Source organism: Halichoerus grypus, chromosome 10, assembly GCF_964656455.1.
Source record: "Halichoerus grypus chromosome 10, mHalGry1.hap1.1, whole genome shotgun sequence".
In the NCBI taxonomy this organism is placed as follows: Eukaryota; Metazoa; Chordata; class Mammalia; order Carnivora; family Phocidae; genus Halichoerus; species Halichoerus grypus.
In genome coordinates, this window is record NC_135721.1 from 117,974,226 (window position 1) to 117,995,949 (window position 21,724).

The 21,724-nt window shown below is 42.2% G+C and overlaps 1 protein-coding gene and 1 long non-coding RNA gene across 3 annotated transcripts in view; one reads left to right on the forward strand and one right to left on the reverse strand.

Moving 5' to 3' along the window:
• RPRD1B (regulation of nuclear pre-mRNA domain containing 1B) overlaps nucleotides 1-21,724 on the forward strand; it is a 64,995-nt gene that overhangs the window by 19,688 nt on the left and 23,583 nt on the right. For both annotated transcript variants that reach the window (XM_078057165.1, XM_036101574.2), the window contains exons 4-6: nucleotides 1,202-1,314; nucleotides 3,111-3,237; nucleotides 9,142-9,317. In XM_078057165.1, coding sequence (XP_077913291.1) covers nucleotides 1,202-1,314; nucleotides 3,111-3,237; nucleotides 9,142-9,317 — 416 coding nt within the window. The remainder of the gene's footprint in view (nucleotides 1-1,201; nucleotides 1,315-3,110; nucleotides 3,238-9,141; nucleotides 9,318-21,724) is intronic.
• On the reverse strand, nucleotides 10,247-21,425 carry LOC118541768 (uncharacterized). The gene is made up of 3 exons (XR_004920248.2): nucleotides 21,138-21,425; nucleotides 13,108-13,147; nucleotides 10,247-10,320 (listed from the first exon to the last, which is right to left on the reverse strand). It is a non-coding gene; the product is annotated as an uncharacterized LOC118541768 (long non-coding RNA).

Genomic DNA, 21,724 nt, shown 5'->3' on the forward strand with positions numbered 1-21,724 from the left:
TTTAAAAGCATACAATACAAATAGTAAGAAATGTAATGTAACCTGTTTGCCTCAAAAGTGGTTAACTTTAAAATAGTGACTTAAGTAACTTCTTTCAGTTGTATCAGTCATATTTCTCAGCAACGGTTATTTTTAATTTTAAGGTAAAATAAGGTTTATTTTGTTTCTAAGGGGAGAGTTTAAAGAACATGATGTGTACAATTTCTGACACGATTTTATTGATAGGTTTCTCTCTACTACAGGTTTTCCCTGCTATCTGAAATTAGACCATTCCTATGAAACATCTCCTAGGCCGAAATGGCATAAAGTGAAGAAGCAGTTACCATTAGTTTGTATGGAAAAATTTTTGAACATTCCCAGACCCCAAAAATAACTTCTCTCAGGCTTTTCTGATACCTCAGGCCACATCTTGCTAACAGATGCACAGAATAAATCGAGATAAAGCACAGATGCTCACAGACACAGCCCAAAGCTCTGGTGGCTTGATGCTGAGATGCCGAGTGTAGTTGCTGGGAAAGAGCTGGGCGGGGGCCGCTCTGGCTGCTTGGGGTGCGTGCTGCCTCTGTAATAACCGCTCCCTGCAACACACATGCTGACCACCGTTTTCACTTTGTGCCTTTCTTTGTGAAAGTGAAAATCCTCTTTGAATTTCTTTTGGTTAGTGAAAGCAGGTACTATTACTGTAGGTCTTTCATAAAAGCAAGCTTTAGAAAAGTGAGGAATTATTTCTGAAAATAATTCAGAAATTATTTTCTGAATTATCTTGCAAAGTGTATAGTGTTTCATTTTGTATGCAATGTATTTTCTACAAACCCTGCCTTACATTGGCTTCCTTCATTATATTGTCTCATGGGTTTCTTAACCACTTTGCTTCTCTTGTTAACTTTTATTTTTCAGAGCTAAGCTTTTTAATTAAATGTGTTAAGTTTGGTAAGTTTCATTTTTAGATGCTTGTTTTTGGTAGTCTTTTTCCAGTGAGTCAGTCCAAGATGACAGACCTGAGACCATTTTTGATTCTTCGGTAATGTAGGGAACTACCACCAACTTAAAATAACTAGCATATAGGCTAAGGTTAAGCCATCTTTGGAAATGTACACCCCTTTTGCCATTTTTTTTGCATGTGGCCCATTGTGCATAGCCTTTGACTCTTACCTGCACAGGCTCTCGTGACCCAAATTTGTGCCCTTTTTCTTTCCTCTAGCGACAGAGGAGAAGAAATCTCTGAAGCGAACTTTTCAGCAGATACAAGAGGAGGAGGATGATGACTACCCTGGAAGCTACTCTCCCCAAGATCCTTCTGCAGGACCCCTCTTGGTATGTCAGGACTCCCAGAGAGTAGGACACAGTGGCTTAGTGGAGGGACTGCTAGTTGAAGATTATGGCCACAGGGTGGCGCCAGGGACCAATAGTATGGAATCACCAGAGGGCAGCTCTCAGGGCACTGGGTGCAAGATCTACCCAGTAGAGCTTGCCAGATAGCAGGCTTGCCTTTGTCTTTGAATGCCATGAGTCTGGATGGATTTATGTGTTATACGGTATTTGGACTTGGCTTTGTTTCACTCCTAGGACTTGAAAATATTCTCAAAAAGTAGATTTTTTGAAAGGGTAGATAATGCCACAAAGACATTTGAATGTCCTCTGCCATGGCTTTTCTCCTATACATGGTTATTTTATATAAGTAGACAATTCATTAGTTTCTAGGGTAGTCTGTGTGGCAATAGCAAATTTGCTACACTATCACCTATTTAAATATTAAAATGGAGCCAATTAATTATATATTTGCATTGTTTAGCCCTTCATATAAATTAGCTGATGAGCTCTGTGTGATTGGTTAATTTTTGCTGTTTATTTCTTTACTTACTAATTTACTTTACTTACTTTACTTAGACCATCAAAGAAAGTGAGGCTCAAAGAGAGATTAACTTGCCCAGTGTCTTAATTTGAATCTGGGTCTGAGTGATCTCAGAGACCATGATCTTTACTGAGTTACATGGCCTCTCATTTTGCCTAAAACAGTTTTACTTTATTATACATGGGTGTGGCTAAGGTCCATGTAAATAGGAAGCATGTCTGGTCTGTGTTACGTTAAAATGTTGAATTAGATGGTGGGTTAAGTGAAAACAGTGTTAGGCCATGTAGCTTTGCATTTAAAAACTTCCAAGGGGGCCAGCCTGAATTACTAACTTTCAGGATAACTGGACTACCGTCTACATGGCCAGTTTCTTACTCCCGGGTCATGATGGCCTGGCGAACCTGTCAGCATTCATTGTTTTTGGATGATTTTTTTTTTTAATATTTAATTTATTTATTTGTCAGAGAGAGCGAGTGAGCACAAGCAGGGGGAGCAGCAGACAGAGGGCGAGGGAGAAGCAGACTCCCGGCTGAGCAGGGAGCCCGATGCGGGACTCGATCCCAGGATCCTGGGATCATGACGAGCTGAAGGCAGAGGCTTAGCTGACTGAGCCACCCAGGCATCCTGTTTTCTGATGATTTAAAATTACCCTTTTTAATGTACAAAGTATGTGTTCTTGGTTTGCTCTTTTCTTAGTCTTTTTCCCCTTTGTTTGTAATTAATGAGTTTGACACATTTAATTTGGGGAGTGGCTGCCAAAATGGAAACTGTCATCTTTGTGACACTCATTTTGTAAAGCAAATCCAAGAAAGAATTGAAGTAGGCAGTGTCATTTCATTTAATCAGTCAGCACACAGTTGTTCAACATCTGGTACACACGCCTTTATGCTATACTGGAGACCAGACCATTCTGTATTAGAAATCATACATTATTTGAAACTAAGCAATTTGAACCAGGCTCCTTTTTTTTAAGTTGCCAAAAACATGCTCTTTTAAAAAGATTTTTTTTTTCAGGTTATGTAGAATTTGTTCATGCTCTGCTGTTGACTTAGAAAAATTAACTTTGTACATTCTCTTAGAATCCATCATCCAGTCCAATCACTGGCCTCAGTATAGGCTCTGGTACTGAGGACAATGTTTTTGTAAATGTCAGGAGCGTGATCATTTTTAGAATTTTCCTTCACCTCATTTAATTCTGGCTAACTTTCTTTAAATCCCATATTTAATGGACAGCGTTGCTTGTGCTTTCATTGTACAGACTGAGGAACTGATCAAAGCTTTGCAGGACCTGGAAAATGCTGCATCAGGCGATGCTACTGTCCGGCAGAAGATTGCTTCTTTGCCCCAGGAAGTGCAAGATGTTTCTCTGTTGGAAAAAATAACAGGTGAGAAGGTAGAGTTTGGATGAAAGGTGAGGGAAGAGGGACCCATTTCTCTAATTCATCAAATCCTAGGACATGCTTACGTTTGCAGATACAGACGACTTCTATGTGGTATTGGGGTTTTGCAAACAGCGAAGCTATTGAAACAGTCCATGCTTGAATAGTGATTCTAGGAACTGGAGAAAGGCTGGCATGCCACAACCTGTGGCACTCTTATGTGAGATCTGCTGAAAACACAGGGCAAATTGTGTATGTGATATTGGGGGGGCAAGAGAGAAGACATTAAATTCATGATCCTCTTACTAAAAAAAATTCAGTGCTCTGTGATTTATACCCTGCACACAGACACACCCCATAGATGATAGTGCCTTTAATGCCAAGAATGCCAGGTGTATATTGTTAGTCATGTCATTTTGCCCTCTTGATGCTCACCCCCAGTTAAACAGGGAGGGACACATAACATTATTCCCGCTTTATGCATGGGAAATTGAAAGGAGGGAGTGAAGCACGAACTGATACTTATAGAGAATGCTCTGTGCCAGATACTTCTACTCTTCATGATAACCTTTTGAGGTCACTGACTATATATCCCCATATTGCATAGAAGGAAATTGAGGCTTTGAGAGGTTAGGTGTCTTTGGGCAAGATTATCAGTTCCAGTTTCCTTACAGCATTTGCTCACTTCATTGTCTCTGTGTCCCATTTTGGTAATTCTTGCAATATTTCTTTTTTTTTTTTTTAAAGATTTTATTTATTTGACGGAGACACAGCAGGAGAGGGAACACAAGTAGGGAGAGTGGGAGAGGGAGAAGCAGGCTTCCCGCCGAGCAGGGAGCCGGATGCGGGGCTCGATCCCAGGACCCTGGGATCATGACCTGAGCCGAAGGCAGACGCTTAACCATCTGAGCCACCTAGGCGCCCCTCTTGCAATATTTCAAACTTTTCTGTTATTCCTTACGATGATTTGTGATCAGTGATTAGGACTCACTGAAAGTTCAGATGATAGAATTTTTTAGCAACAAAGTGTTTTTTGATTACAGTGTATACATTTTTTTTTTTTTTTAGACATAATGCTCTCGCACACTTAGTAGAACAGTATAGTGTAACCATAACTTCTGTATGCATTGGGAAACCAAAAAACTCATTTGACTCCTTTATTGCAACATTTTGTTTCATTTCAGTGGTCTGGAACTGAACCTGCAATATCTCTGAGGCACACCTGTATTTTAAAGGTGGTTGGGGAAAACCTTTCTGATGAGATGACCTTTGATCAGAGGCCCCCCCAAGATTAGGAAGCAAGCCATGAGGATATCTGAGGGAAGGAACTGCTACACAGGCAGAGGGTACAGTCTGAGTAAAGACTTCAGGTCAGGAGCACGCTTAGCTGCAGGACACAACATGGAGGCTGCCTAATTCCTACAGGCAGCATTTGGGCTCACTCCTACTTCCCCAGCTCCAGCAGTTGGACCCTACTAGATCTAACAGTCTGTTAATCCTTCCACCTTTTCTCAGCCTCCACTCCCCTCCAGCCTTACTTTCTTCTCTACTTAGCACAGAGTCTTTATAATCGCTTCCTTACATACACCCTCAGTCTCTGTTTTTCTCTTTCCTCTTCACTGTAGTCTTCTGGCAAAACCCAACTCTTCTCTTGGCTAAGTCCAACTTTTGAGGTTATTATAATGATCAACTCATTTATTCTTACTATCAGAATCATAGTCTGTAAAAATTGGGAGCAAATTAACATAAAGCTAGCAATGTATGTGATTTTATTTACCTGTTTTCCCTGCCCTAAAGGTCTCATATCTCGTGGCCCTTTTTTTTTTTTTAAGATCTATTTATTTATTTGTGTGAGAGAGAGTGAGTGCAGGGGGAGGGTTGGAGGTGGGGGGCAGAAGAAGAGGGAGAGAGAATTTCAAGCAGATTCCCTGCTGAGCCTGACGTAAGGCTCAATCCCATGATCCTGAGGTCGGACCTTAACCGACTGAGCCACACAAGCGCCCCACTTTTTTTAAATTAATAAAAAATTCATTTTGATTTTTAATTGCAATAAAATACACCTAATTTACGATCTTAACCATTTTTAAGTGTACACTTCAGAAGCACTAAGTACATTCACATTGCACAACCAATTTCCAGAACTCTTGACTAAACTAAAACTTTATACTCATTTATATATAACAACTCATTTCCCCCTCTCAGCCACCATATCTAAATCCAACTTTTCCTCTGTTCTTTCCTGGACCTGCACAGCTGAGTGTGGCTGGGAAAAACAAATAACACATATAAGCTGACTTTTCTTCCTACTTCCGTGGGTGAACATGTCATTTTTTTTTTTTTTTTTAAGATTTTATTTATTTGACAGAGAGAAAGAGATCGCAAGTAGGCAGACAGGCAGGCAGAGGGAGAGGGAGAAGCAGGTTCCCTGCTCGAGGTGTGGGCTTGATCCCAGGATGCTGGGATCATGACCCAAGCCAAAGGCAGACGCTTAACTGACTGAGCGAGCCAGGTGCCCCGAACATGCTGTTTTCTAAACCAGCCCCCTACCTGTTTGTTAGTCCTGTTCCTTCTCACTATTCAAGGACATTGCTCCAATAATTGTCCATTTTTTCCCTCTACTGGCTCATTCTGCACAGCATAAAAACATGTACTTTTTTCCCACGTGGGAAAAACTTTTTTTCTTGACCCATATACTGCCTTATTTCTCTGTTCTTTGTAATACAACATTCTAAATAATTGCCTGTGCTCATTTGTCTCCCTTTCCCCTCTTCCCATTCTCTTTTGGTTCCAGTTTACTGAAGCTGCTCTTATCAGTGTTGTTGATGACTTCCATGTTGCTAATTCAGTGGTGAATTTTTGCCCAATCTTTACTTGTGGTCATCGTAACTTGATCTTAGTAACATTTGGCCCAGTTGGTCATTTCTTCTGATTTGGTGCAGTAGGCAGAATAATAATACCCCTGGCCCACCCAGACATCCTTGTCCTAATCCCCAGAACCTGTGAATACGTGATCTTACATGGCAGAAGGGACCTTACAGATGGATGAAGTTAAGGATCTTGAGGTGGGGAGGAGTATCCTGGATGATTCAGGTGGGCCCCATCTAGTCACAGAGTCCTTCTGAGAGGGAGGCCGGAGGGCAGTAGTCAGAGAAGGAGATAGGACCCTGGAAACAGTCTTTGGAGAGATGCATTTTGAAGATGGAGGAAGAGGCCATGATAATAAATACTAAGATAATACGTTTGTGTTATTTTCAGCCACTGAATTGGTGGTAAATTTGTTGCAGCAGCAACAGGAAAGTAGGACTCTATCCTAGCTTTTCTCTCCTTCCTCTGGCTCTGGCTCTTTAGTTTCCTTCTCTGGTTTCTTCACCCCTCTGTTACCTCTTCATGTTGAGTATTTAGCGCTCTTTTCTAGTTAGTTTCACTGACAGTTCCTCTTATCCAATTTGATGACTTTAAATAATTTTTAGACTAGTAATTCCCTAATTTATGTCTCTAGTGTTGACTTGTCACTTGAACTTGAGACCCATACATCCAGCCTTCTGCTTAGTGTTACTAGTTGGCTGTCTCAAAAACCATTTCAAACTTGACCTATCTCAAACCAAACTTGTCATCTTCTCTCCAAAATTCACTGCTCTCACAGTCTTCCCCTGATTTATCAGTAAATGACCCCCTCCTCATTCCTGTTGATCGGACCAAAACCAGTGTCTGACCCCAGTATCTGATACTGTCACCACTTCCACTGCTACTACCTGGTGCAAGTCACCAACATCTTCACTGGGATTATTGCAAGCATTTCCTCTTTGGTTTCCCTGCTTCCTCCTTATCTCCCACCCCCAGCCATCACTCTCTTTTTTTTTTTTTTTTTAAAGATTTTATTCATTTATTTGACAGAGAGAGACACAGCGAGAGAGGGAACACAAGCAGGGGGAGTGGGAGAGAGAGAGAAGCAGGCTTCCCGTGGAGCAGGGAGCCCGATGCGGGGCTCGATCCCAGGACCCTGGGATCATGACCTGAGCCGAAGGCAGACGCTTAACGACTGAGCCACCCAGGCGCCCCCAGCCATCACTCTCTTCTCCACATACCTAGAGTAACTGGAGTGACCTGTTCAAATGGAAGTTGGACCATGTCCCTTCTGCTCAGAGCACTCCAATTATATGGGCTCCTTGCCAGGCACTTTCCTCTTCTAGGACTTTGTACTTGCTGTTCCCGCTGCTTGGGATGATCTTCCCCGGATAGTCACATTCACGTGGCTTGTTCTCTCACTTTTTCCAGGCCTTGGTTTACATACCACCTCAGTGAAGTTTAAGCTTACCCTGACCACCACATTTAAAAGTGTTATTTCTCCTTCTGAATGCCCCATGCCTTCTCCTCTGCCTTTTTTTCTCTAGAATTCTGATCTTCGGCTGATGAACAAGTAAAATGTGGTATATTGTTTCTCTTCTTACCTGAGAATGTAAACTCCTTGGGGCAGAGAGTTTTTGTCCTTTGTGTTCCCTGTTGCTCTGAGAGCCTAGAATGGTGTTGGGCATAATAGGAGCCCACATATTTGTTCAGTTAATTGGAAGGTTTGGGGCCTAGCAGTCTGATTGAGGTGGCTTAAGTGACAGTGGTAGGAGAGGAGGTGGGTATGAGGAGAATGATCAGCTCTCCTGAGGAGTTCCGTAAAGGAGGCAGGGAAATGGGGCAGTAGCTAGAGAGTGACATGTGGACAGAAGGTAGAACAGCATGTTCGTATGCTGATGATAGTGCTGGCGGAGGAAGAGAAAGAAGTTGAAAGGTGTGGGGAACAGTCTCAAGGGACAGTCACAGCAGCAGAATCTTGGCATGAGCAAGAGGGAATGGGATGCCCTTGCTCTTGGTTTCAAGGCAGTGATCTATTCTTTTGACCCTTAAAGGCCTTTTTAAAAATGCTGTATACATATTAGAGCTCCAATTTCACCAGACCCACATGAAATTAATTTTATCAGTTCTTTTCTAATACAGCTCATCCTTTTGTCACTCCCTCTCATTTCCTAATGTTGAGCCTTGTTCACCTCCTCTTTCCAAGGATATCCTTTCTTATACTTTGATACTTCAGCACAGTTTTTTCTCAGTGAGTTATAGCCCATTAATTGGATGTGAAATCGGTCTGGTAGGTAATGACCAAAATTAAAAAAAAAAAAAGAATAGAAGATGGAATACTTTGCACATAGTAAGGATAAGTATTGCTTTATGAAATTTTCATTTCTTTCTGTGTGTTTGCATAAAATGTGTTTCTTACTGTGGGTCATGTTTAAAGAATTAGAAAGAACGTCTGTTCTTATCAGTCCCTGTATTTTGCTGAATGGAAGAAGAGAGCTCCTGCCCAGGTTCAAGGCTTGCATGGTATACAAGGGGTAGAATCCTATTAGGTCCATTTTAGAGAAATGGTTTTGAGTCCCAACTCCTCCGCTAACCACATGGTATCAAACCAGCCTTATAGCTTTTATTTGGTCTTAGTTTCCACACCCAAGAAACGAGTGCTTGCTTTTGTATTTCAGAAGAATGTGCAAAAAATACTTAACAAAATAATATGAAAGCGCTTTCGAAATTCTCAGAGGCAAGGAAAAATTATTTCATGTATGACCTTAAATATCTCTGTTTTATTTGTAGAGCTTTTGCAGGAATAGGCACTTAGAAAACCTTTGCAAGATTCCCCTCCTTGTACAGTTGCCTCACGTCAGGTAATTCAGAGATGTCCTGTCTTATTAACAGGAGTGAGTTCTTTGGATTTCTCTGTCAGCCAGTCCATTGTTTGTCTATAGGTTCTGGCTTATTCTTGGACTCTGTACATTGGGAGAGGAACTGTTAACCTCCCCCAGAAATGTTTGCAATCATGGCTGTGTGATTTCTATATTGTCTCTGTTTTTTGGTCTCATTTGTACATAGACAAAGAGGCAGCTGAACGTCTTTCAAAAACAGTAGATGAAGCATGTCTGTTACTAGCAGAATATAACGGGCGCCTGGCGGCAGAACTGGAAGACCGGCGCCAGCTGGCTCGGATGCTGGTGGAGTACACGCAGAACCAGAAAGATGTTTTGTCAGAAAAGGAGAAAAAACTAGAAGTGAGTACATGGCAAGGCAGACCCAGACTGCCCGTTTCCTTTCCTATAGCCCAAAGTAGGAGGTTTCTTTATGCTTTCGTTAACACATTTTTTTGTCTTTTAAAAACGAATGAGATGAGAACATCCATCAGATACTGTAATCATTTGAACCGAGTTGAAAATTGAAGTCATGTTTTTGTGTGTCCAAGAAAGAACAAACCGGAATGCAAGAAACAATGAAACCTTAAAGCATTTAGGAGCTTAATATTACTTCGGTTTGAACTCACATTAAAAAAAAAAAATTGTAGATTGAGGTACAAAAAGAACAGGTGGTTGACAGAACTGAAGCATGTGTATTTGGTAGTATTTGGAAAATACTTAAAATTGCCTTTCTTTTAGATTATTTTGAGATTTATTTCTGACTTATATCCATGGTTAAGGCCAGTAAGGAGTCTGCCTCTAAGCTCTGTCTGCAATCAGTTCTAAAATGTCACAGTAATGTTTTATGGAGTCCAGTTCTCAAACTGTTGAGAAGGAACTCCTTTCTACCCTGAGTTGGCATTAGCCTGAATGCCCTTGGGGAGGGGCTTCAGAACTAGTTCCTTGCCATGCATTGATCTGGCTTCTTCAATAAGTACATGGTGGTTTAACATCCGTGCTTGCATAACACAGCCAGTGGTGTGGACGTTTGGGAACCTTGGCTTGCCCCAAGCTGCTAGCGGTGAAGGGGTGAAGACAGTTTTGAGTCGGAGAATCAGTTAAATATCACAGGAAGCACTGGAGTAGGTAAGGGAGGGAGGGGATAGTCCCCCTCCCCACGCCAGCACTCAAGAAACATGTTCTCTGACACAGAGGAAGGGGAAACGGCGAGCTAGTCCTGAGGCTGAGATTATCGTGTTTGCCTTTCCACACAGTCGCTGACTTGAGGTGGGCAAAGAATGATGGGCACTTTTGACCCTATCCTTACCTGCAGGGATGACGGGAGCAGGGCTGGGTAGTGGTTGGGGGAACTTCATAAGCCATCCTGGAAGTAGAAGATGGGAAACGGTTGTGAGAGTAGTATGGCTTAGATTTAGAAATCGACACTGACCAGAAATCCTGAAGGGAGTTTCACAGGCAGTACCAGACGGTCATTTATCTGAAATGCTCATCTTTCACTGAGGAAGCATTTTCAGCACTGTGCCCCGGGACTAATAAGAGAGTGTAATTAATGATTCTGGTTGTAAGTCACCATGCCATCTGTTGAACTGCCCCTTGGCGACACATTAAGGGCTTTCTCTGATCTGTCAGACATTGATTATCATGAGCAGCTGTTGTTGGGTGGAACGTGGCAAGCTACCATAGAGGACAGAGTCTTTGAGAAGGAGATTGGGTTGGTAGAGTGGATTAACTCTTTGTTTATTTCCCTTCCTCTCAGTTGCACTTGGCTCCCTATGTTTCTTGGGGGATCATTCTGGTTTCTGTAGAAGCAGTGGTTTGTGAGATGCCATGAAAGGTCATTAAGCAGAGAGATGGATCAGAGATTTGGGTCTGTTCTGTAGCTTTCCAGCCCAAATTCCTCTGCTCATTTGGACACTGGGGTTCCATTGCTTAAGAATCAGAACAGGAGACTCCCATTGCTGGAAAGTACAGATTCTGAGCTGAAGGTCCTTTCTTTTCTCAAACCATGTCGCTTAGCCACTTGAACAAAACCATTCACTGTAAAAATGAAGCTAAATTTGCTTATTTAAAAAATCGAAAGACTAGATACAATGTAAGATGTTGAGAGCTGGCTTTAGTTTTTTCTTTATCCATGTTTGCTAAAAAATGTCTGCTCTCTAGAATTCATGATTTTTCTCTCATGTTCCGGAACAGGCTGGTCTTACTCCACCATACCCTCATGGTGATGGCAAAACTTGAAAAGTATATGCCACTTGAAAGATGATGCGTTACCAATATGAATTATTCTAAATCCTCACAGTTGTTTATTGATGAGGGCTGTGCATCAAGTATACTTATCTTTTTAACATTCACTTATTTAACACTGGTAGTCCTTGTTTTAAAATCGCCATATCAGAATGTAAACGAAATCTGCTTTTATTTTTTAATCCTTTCATTACCTTTAATGTATGAACATGGAAATCTTAGAACTCTGGAAATGTCATGATTTACTTGAGAGCCTGTTTTCTTCCCAAAGTTCTAATTTGTTAACACATGAGTCCCCCCTACCCCCTTTTTTTAAGTTCATCTCTTCCTTCATGTAATAAGCATACCTTTTTGTCTTTCACTTAAGAATCTTATGTTAGATTTCTGGGTGGCTCCTAAGCTTTGGGGTAGGGAATGTGATGATTTGGAGCCAAGGATGATTCAGATGCTGTCATATAGGAGGGGGCAGTTACGGCCCACAGAGGGAGATTGTGTTTCTGCCCTCAAGGAAGTCATTGTGGCATAAACAGCATCGGTGAATATAAAACCAAACCAGGGGGATTGTACATAATGTAGATTAAGGAGGCAGTTGGCCACTCTGATTGTGGCTTAAGGTCAAATCCAAACTTCCTGGAAGGCAATAAAGGCTTTTTGTAAAAGGAAATCGCAATTGGAGAAGAGAAATATGTTGATAAATGGGAAAGCCAGACTGGAGCAGACAAATGTGTGAAGAAAGACAAAAAAACAGAAGGGGTGGGAGGGAAGTGCTACAGTCCTCCAATGGGAACCAGGCTCTGTACTCTTTAAGGAGCTGCTTATTTATTCATGAATAAAGTCAGCACAGCCTGTGCCAGTCAGAATTATGTCCAAAATGAGCAAGATGTACTGTCTTCCCTCAAGGAGCTTACATTCTGTTGGGGGAGAAACAGCAGGAACCAGAGAGTTAGAAGTAAGGGGAACACCCTGGCTCACTGTGTCTGAGTTGGCTAGAAGTTTGTTTTTATTAAACACATGGGCAGTTTCTGAACCCTGAACCCTGTAATACCCTTCAGCAGGTCTTCTGAAGTCTGCTAGCCTAGGTGGTCTTGGGCTCTTGCAGTGCCAGGAACATAATTGTTTCTCAATAAACATTTGTTCTGTGCATGAAATTTCATCAGTCAATTTTCTATAAAGAGGACTTTTTTTTTTTTTAGGTTACATGAAAAGTGGTTTGACAAATCTGATTTAATTTGTGGTAAAAAGGTGACTTTTTGATAGAAACTCCTATGGGTTTCTCATTTGTGCTTTTTTCCCCCTTTAAGTAGAATCATGATTCTTTTTGAGATGATAGGGTTTTGTTTTTTACCTGTTCTTTTGTGTTTTGCTTCTGTTTCTGGATGTTATGGTGACATTGGCCTACCACCTTTCCTTTAAACTCCAGGCAGGGTAAGAAGGGGGCTGCTTCAAATCTATTTGCAATGCTTTTGTCACAAGCAAGAGAATACCTAGAAACGGAAAAGAGGGCATGTGGAAGGAAGCATAAATGGTAGCCTGGAGGTGGTTAAGAAGTGTGGAGGGTACAGAAGAAGGTTAATTCAAAAAGGTGAGGACAAAGGTACCAGAAAAGCCTCCAAACTGCAGTTCTTAGAGCAAAGGGAAGGTTTGTTTCCGGTAGACAGAGATGACTATTACCCCAGTTGTCTGTTAGAAGCTCATAAGCCATGTCAGAATGGGATGGATAGAGTTCCTGTCTTGTCAGTTTGGAGAAAGCATGATGTGGGTATGTTCATCTGAGTGATCAGGGCATGTGGGGGGGAAGGGGAAGGGAGGGAGGGAGGGAGGGAGGGAATACAGATCTATTTGTACAAACACTGGAGAAAAAAATTAAAAAGGAGCAGGTACTCGCTGTTTTACGACCATAACATACCAGTTATTTTCATTCACATCATGGTGTTTGGTTGTCATTTCTGCAAAAAAAAAACAAAAAAGGTCATTGGAACTTTCATAGGAGTTGCACTGAATCTCTAGATTGCTTTGGGAACTATGGCCATTTTAACAGTCTTAAGTCTTCCAATCCATGAACACAAGATTTCTTTCTATTTATGTAGATCTTTTAAAATTTCTGCTGCAGAATTTTAAAAAGTATGCTAGAGGCCCGCTTACTGGTGCATTTGACATTGCAAAGGCCCTGTTTAGGTACCACGCGTGTCAGGGACCACAGGAGAGGGCAGTGGTGTGTGCCACCTTTTAGTAGGTATGTGGCGTGTGTCCAGATGCATGTGTGCTCAGCAAAGCCACCAAGGCACATGATAGCCAGCTTCACTCTTCACTCAAAATGAAGTGGCACTTTGAGGCCTGGATGTCTGAGTAAGTTGTTAACAGGATTATTGAGCTGGACGGAACCTTAGACATCATGGAGTCTGACTTCTGAATTGGTGAAGAAATCAGACCCAGAGAAGGGAGTTTGCCACAGACCAGGAATAGAATCCAAGGCAGACATCTGGTAACTTTCCGCCAGGTTTGTGTTTTCCTTTGTTGTTGTTTTGTTTATTTTAAATTTGATTCCATCAGGTCAACAGCCGGAAGACATCCTACACAGAAGAGTAGCCAAAGTTGAATCATTTCAACAATCCCCAAGAACCTTGTTTTAGAAAAATGCCATCTATGTAGGGGGATTAAAATAGTTGCATGAAGCATTTCAGAGTGGCCTCTGAGAAGACCTTTCTAAGGTTTGAGAGAGCTGACTCTGCCACCGAGGTTCTAAATACCCTCCTGGCTATGACTGTGCATGCTCTAGGGGGCGTGGGGGTGATTGGACCATTGAACTTGGGGCTGCTGCTGTTTCTCCCCAGCTTGGCACCTCCCCCTTGGCCATAATGAATACTCAGGAGTAGAGCCTTCCACTTCAGACAGCTGGGAAGGGGGAAATGGCCCAGGATCTAACAATGCCTTGTGACTCTTCATATTTCTGTTTGCAGTTTGGTTATAACAACTTGAGAAATTCTTTGGCTGTAGCTGAGAAGGTACTAAACCAAACTGATGGCCGTCTGTTGTTTTTGGCAGCATCGGCCCCCTCCCTGCAGGGTGCAGATTGTTAAAAGCATTATTTCAATAATGGGATAGGCAATAGGTGGACATAGCTCCATTTTTTGTCAACTTTGGAGTAAATTCTTCTTTTTCCCATGATGTTCAAAGCCAGTATCTCATTGTCCATTCCAATAAGGACAGATGGGAGCAGGTGATCTAATCCTCATTTTAGATGAGAAAACAAAGCTCAGAGTGTCTATGAGCAGTCAAGGTCGAGGAGGAAGTCAGTGAGAACCAGAACCCTAATCTCCTGACTCTAGTCATCATCTGCATTGTTCCCCTGGGAGCTTAGGGACCCTGCCTAGACTGCCTCTCACAGCCCTGCCTAGCCTGGCCCCACCTGCTCATAGTCCTCTACACTCACTGCCCTTCCTTAGCAGATAATTCTTTTCCTCCCTAGAGTAGCAATGCTGTCAGCACCATGGGCTGATCCAGCCCTTGTTGAAAAGGTCAGTCTGCTTAACACTGCTCAAGTGACCCCATGGAGGGTTTGAACTCACATCCTTCCCCACCCAGCAGCTCATGCCTTGCCCCCTGCTTTTTCACCCCTGCTTTGATATGGGAGCCTCCCCCTACAAAGTTTCCTTCCAGTAAGTGGGGACTTGTCTTGAACTGTGTGGTTCTGCAGGTAATTTGGAGTTTAGAGACTGTGTCCTTGAAGTCCTTCCATTCTTTTCAGTTGCTGCCAACCCTTACACTCAGGTTAGATTTGTAGCCGGAGCTTTTATCTGTGAGGGTGTGTGTGTGTGTGTGTGTGTGTATGTATGTATGTATGTATGTGTGTGCGCACGTGCACATGGGCATATGTGTGGGGGTGGGTGGGTGCTCGTGTGTATTTTTTTTATGTTACAATGTAAAAACTTTGGTATTTGTTTATCTCTTTTTCATCCCAGGGGGGAAAATGCCACATTATTATTATAATGTATTTCACACACTTGGTGACCTAAGGGCATGGTTTGCCAACATTTGAGACTTCACATTAAAGAAGTGACATGATTTCAAAGCTCTCCCAGCTAGAAAATCATACATATAGTCATAGCATCATTTCCATATTTTTATATCCCAACTTTTGGCGATTCTTCCTGTTTTCCAGAATAGCTCCACTGAGTTTTAGCTGGTGTATGTAGCACTAATTTTTCATATTTATAAAGTACATATACATGTGAAGTCAAAACAGCATCTGGGCCCCTTGTCACTGCTTGCCTGCCAAAACATTCGTTCTTATTCAACTAATAGTTCTTTATTTCTGTTTTAATGATTACAAACACATCACAGGGAAACTTAGAAAATAAGTATAAAAAATTATAATCTCATTACTCAGAGAACTTTTGATTTTGGTATGTTTCCTTTATTTTTTCTTCAGTTTTATTTATTAAAAAAAAAAAGATTGTATGTATTTATTTGAGAGACAAAAAGAGAGTGAGCCAGGGGAGGAGCAGAGGGAGAGGGCCAAGCAGACTCTGAGTCAAGTGCGGAGCCCAACACAGGGCCCCACAACCCTGACACCATGACCCAAGCCAAGACCACGAGCCGGATGCTCAACCAACTGAGCCATCCCGGCGTCCTTTTTCCTACAGTTTTAAAATTAAAGTGATCATAATACGTAGACAATTTTCTGTCATGCTTTTTTTTTTAACTTTGTCATTTTCCCTTATTAACAGAAACCTATGTAAAACATTTTAAATGGTTGCTTGAACACCTATAGTTGGATAATCAATGATTATTTTTATTGAGTATTTATGTGGGTTTTTTTTTTTTTTACTTTGGGCTAACTTCCAGTATTGCATTATTTCCTTCCTGTAAGTTTAGAAAATGGATTCTCTGTGTATGTGTAGATGCCTGCTTGTCTTTAAGTATGTTGAAGTTTATATACATTTCAATGTCTTTGCCACTAGTGTGCATTTCTGACTTAGGAGTTCTTGCTCTTCCAAAGCATCTTCGGCAGTTTGGCACTTCATAGAGCTTTAGAGATAGACAGATAGGACATACAGATATCCATCCCCAAGTTAAGGATTAATCATTGTTATGTGAGGAAATGAGCATTGAATAGTTTAATTAGACAAATGGGGCTCTCTTCTGGGTTTTAAGTTATATTTACATTTGAAACAGCTGTGGGAAATAGCAGCTACTTCTTATTATAACACTGACTTGAGTGAGCATCGTTTTGAGAGCAGGTTCAGATTACAGAAATTTGAGCTCTAGTGTTTAAATGTCTGACCCAATGGATACATGTCATTTTGAGCAGAGATCTATTTTAGTATTTAGGAATGTTTCTGCTACTGGTAAGGTAGGCCTTCACCCACTTCAAGTTGCAATTTTTGTAGAAAGTAAAATTGGATTATGTCATACTTTGCAATCTTGGAAGTTCCATCTCTGACTTTTGTTTTTATCTCTATAAGATAATAGGGCTTGAATTAAGATTAGAAAGTCTTTTCCTATGATTACAGCAAAAAGTGTTCGTGGTTGTAATCAGGAGTTAGAATGAAACCTTTGCAAACGAAGCCCATGAGCTCCCAAAGGTGTGGCGTGCTTCCTGTGAAGAGGGGAAGGTACCAGCTGTCATTATGACTTTGCAAGCCTCCGTAATTTGTTTTCTCCCTTATTCAGATTCTTTAAACATCTTTAGGAAAAAGTGTGGGCAACTCTCTTGCTTAATCCGTTCATTAGGTACTTGGAGAACTTGGAGTAACTTTGCAATTTTAAACTCAACAAAAATTTATCAGCAGCCTTCTGAGCATTCTTGGGGTTTGGATAGTGATTAATGGACTCAGTCCACTTTTTCTTCAAAATGTCTGGTATGATGTATTTGGTGCTTTTCTGGGTCCTTTAATTTTGCCCATCGTGTTTCTGTTCTGTGAGGCATAGACTTGCTAGGAGTTATTCCCATGGATATCATTTACCCAGTTACGATTCAGTGATGAGGATCTGTAGTCCCCATTCCAGGCTTTCTCTGTTGAGGCCAGTGGTCCTTGCAGCTTTTTCTCTTTGGTGTGGTTTGTCATTTATAAAACAGCAATGATACCCTCACCTGGGGCACACGGGCTCGAACACTTGTCTAACCTGAAGCTGTTAGGGTCTGCCTTTCCTTATCATATGGGGCCTTCAGGGGCACTTTATTTTCCTTTCTGTGGAAGAATTCTCCAGTAGACTGGCTATAGGTGGCCTTCTCCGCAGGTAGCATGCTTTGCCTCTCTAATATTAAACAGAACAACATTCACATGAGCACACTCCCACTGTCCCTTTTAACTACCCCATTTTCCATCGCTGCCTTTACTTATGAACCCACTGCAGCTTGGCATGCATATCTACATTCTACTGAAGTGGCTGTCTTCGGAATCCCCCACTACTGGTCCAGACTCAAACGTCAAGATGCATATCCGCACCGCACCCCCCCCCCCCCCGCCCCCGCCGTCTTTTGTTTCCTTTGCTCTCTTTGGCCCTCTCTATAGTGCTTAATACTATTCATTACCTTTATGTGTTCTTCTTCTCTGGTTTCTGTTCCAGTCTTATTTTTGTGTGTGTTCTTAGTAAGCTTTTCTCCATCCCCACCCTGTAAATGTTGGTATTCCTTTAGCCTTTTTCTCATTCTCTCTTTTTGTGACACACTCAGAGTGGCTTCAGCTATCACCTGCGTGCTGATGGCTTAAATCTAGATCTTTAGCCCAGACCCTTCAGACCCATATATCTTATTTCCATAGACACCTCAAATGTCATATAGCCAAAACAGACCGTCCTCTTCTTCTAACCTTTTCTTCTCTTTCCCTGTCTGGGAGAATGGCATTGCCATTCGTCAAGAGCGGACACCAGAGCTTATCTACTATTACTCCCTGTTCGTCCCACCTCCCAGATGGGTCAGTTCAGCCTCCTCTTGTCTCAGCCTTTCCTTCAGCCCCTGTGCCACACCTCTGCCAGACAGCCTCTCGTTGCCCGACTGCCCCGTCGGAGTGGTCAGCAAGCCCTTGTGATTTTCATCTCAGTTTTTCTTGAATCTGTCCCCTTCTCTTCCTGTCTGTGTCCATACCCACCACCTTAGCCCCACTGCCACCATTCTCCCCTGCTCACCTGTAGTAGCTCTTTGCAGACCCACCTGCATTTGTTCCTGTGGCCTGGAACTCATTCTTCACGTGGCAGCCCTGTGATTTTGTTCAAAAGGTAGCTCTGAGCAGGTCATTCCCCTGTATAAACATTTAAATGGCTTCCCCGGGCTCCTGGAATATAAGCCCAAATCCTTGCATGTTCCCGCCACATGTTCCGTGCCCCACTCCATGGCTGGCCCCTGCTAACCTCATCAGCCATATCTCTTAACACGTTCCATTGCATTTTGTCTGTGTTGGCCTTTTCTGTCTCTGGATCTCCATGTGCTGCTCCCCCTGAGTGCACTCTCCCCCCTTTCCTTCCCTCTGGTTAACTCTACCCTTGTTGATTCCTGTTTCATCATTTATATCCCATGTCAAACGGTATTTCCCTGAGACCCCACCTCCATCTCCACCCCACAAAACCAGGTTTCTCCTCTCCTCCCCCCATAAATACTGTCCTGTCTCCCTGTCTTTTTCCTTCAGAGCACCACATGGTTTGTTATTCTGTTCATGGATGATTTTGTTATTTCCCTGACCGGACCATAAAGTGCTGTCTGCATTGTCACTCTGTCATCCCCAACCCTATCCTAATGCTTGGCACAATGTCTTGATCTCAGGCGGCAGGTACAGTTGTAGCTCAGTTCATCCCTAGGCTAGGTCAGACTATATCTTTGACGGGGGGATTCCTTTCACATTGGTGATGCTCCCATGAGATCTAGGCTTTACTGCTTAGACACATTTTTTTCCAGTCTCTTGGCCTTTAGACTGATGGGACTGGACTGTGGTATTACCTAGTTACAAAAATCTGTGACTTCCACGGTCTTGAAGGTTGGAGGCTCCTTTTTTTTTTTTTTTTTTTTAAGATTTTATTTATTTATTAGAGAGAGCACAGGGAGGAGGAGAGGGAGAAGCGGACTCCCTGCTGAGCGTGGAGCAGCGCAATGTGGGGCTCAATCCCAGGACCCCCAAGATCATGACCTGAGCCAAAGTCAGATGCTTAACCAACTGAGCCACCCAGGCACCCCCGGAGGCTCTTTCATTTGCTCAAACCAACTTCTAGTAAAGGTGCTAAATTTTCAGGACATACTCAGATGGCTTGTAGGAGGATGGATCTTTATATCCCACTAACACTTTTTCTTCATTTCTGCATGCCGTTTCTTAACATGTGGATCAGGAAGATAAGGACTGCTTAGAACACAATAAACATGGGAGTGGTGGTGGTTCTTTTCCCCCCTCAGATCTGCTGATTCACATTGAACAATTTAGCACGTGCCTGGTCTCGTTCAGATCTGGCATCACCCCATGGTGCAGGCATGGTTTCCATTCCCATCCTAAATGTAAGGATGCTTAGCTCAGCAAGGTGAAGTCGTATGGTGCACCACAGGCAAGTGGTAGAGTAGGATTTGAACTTGGATTTTCTGACTCCTTATTTTCTATCACAGCAACCTTCTTCTGGTGGGAGAGATGCGATATACCCTTAGTCTTTTGGAGGAGCCAGGAAATGTTATTTCCCTCTTTTTTTTTTTTTTTTGCTTATGGAAAGAAATTGGTCTTTTTATTGCTTCTAGAGAAAACTGTATCCAGATGCAGTGCAGTAACCTACAGGCTGCCTTGCCCCAGGCAGACCTATTAGCGCTTAAAATTATAATAAATATCACCTAAAATTATTCCGTGTGGAAACTACCTTTGCCTTTCTACCCTTTGCTTCTTAGCTGCCCTCCAGGAAGGCTTGACTCGGTCAGCATTTGGCTCAGTAGAAGAAACCATTGGAAGGCTTGCATCTCTCATGTTTGTCTGCACAACATCAATAACCTGGTTTTCCATGAAAATGGTTGTTAAGGAAGCCAGTTTGTGGGGACTTTGTTATTTGCATAAAACTTAGATTTTTGACATTTGACTTAAAAAAAAAAAACCCAAACACTTAATTTATTTTTTAGAGAGAGGGCATGAATGGAGGGGAGGGGCAGAGGGAGAGAAAGAATCCTAAGCAAGCTCCACGCTCTGCTTGGAGCCAGATGTGGGGCTCAATCTCACAACCCTGAGATCATGACCTGAGCTGAAATCAAAAGCCCAACGCTTAACTGACTGAGCCACCCAGGTGCCCCTAAGAAAAATACTTAACTATAAATAGTAAATCTTCTTGTACTAGTATCGTGGTTTTACATGGTTTTCTATAATGAGGGGACCCATGGCATAAATGTAAGCATTTTTGGAGGACCCAGGTGCATTTTTAAAATAAATCTCTCTCTCTCTCTCTCTCTTTTTTTTCTTTTAAGTGGAGCCCAATGTGGGGCTCAAACTCATGACTATGAGATCAAGACCTGAGCTGAGATTAAGAGTCGGACACTAAACCGACTGAGCCTCCCAGGTGCCCCAAAATAAATCTTTTTTTTTTTAAAGCATTTTATGGACATCTGTTAAGTTGTAAATATTTAGCTTTATGATTACATTAAAGTTGGAAAATTTGCCCAGTCCTAAAATTGACTTCATTTTTTGTTTCATTTTTATGAAAATAATTATATGGAGACACTGTCTTTTTATTCCTCTCTTGCTTCTGCAAATCCCTGTCAGAAGGGAGTTTTTGCTGCAGCAGCAGAAGCTCCCTTAAACCTTTTGTGTAGAGGGTCTGCTGGGAAGAAAGAAATATCCTGAAGATTCTTGGTGGTACAATTCCAAGCGTACGAAGCCCCTTCCCGTTTGACTCCTACAGTGGATGGGTTGGATCGCTCTGAGAACATTCCTCTAATTGGAGCCATTTTGTCATTTTCCCTTCTGGGAAATAACTTGTGTTTACCTTTCTTACGGGTTTAGTAATGGAGCCGAGAGGCCCTGAGCACTGGGGCTGGAGCACAACTTCCTCCTTTTCCTCTGTCTTCCCCAGCATCTTACTCAGCAGCTCGGGCCCTGCTCTGACACCCTAGAATGTATCATTTTGAAATGTTGCAGCTGCCACTGAGTCACATGGGAGCACAGAGCTGGCTGGGGGAGAGGTGCAGATCAGTTATGGTTTTTTGTTCCCTCATAGATTCTTGAAGAGAAGTTAAAAGTGGCATTCTTATTTTCAGTTGGAAGATTTATATATTTTCCCTAAAAAATGAAAGAAAGAGAAGTGAATTAATTGTAGTTTAAGTAGAGGCTGTGATTTCTAAGTGTAGCTCCTCTGAGCTTTAGTGGCAAGAAGTAATAAGCCTCCTGGCAGGATGAAGGGGGCTGACTGGGGGTGTTAAATAATTTTAGGGTGAGGGTCAGCTTCCCCTTTCTGCTTGGCTCTCAGTCTTCATGCGATTAAGTTCTTTGACTTAAATTCAGTTTGGCAGGCCACCTTTAAAACAGGGCCCTTCATAAACTGCTTCGTGCATAATAACCCTTTATGACTCTTAA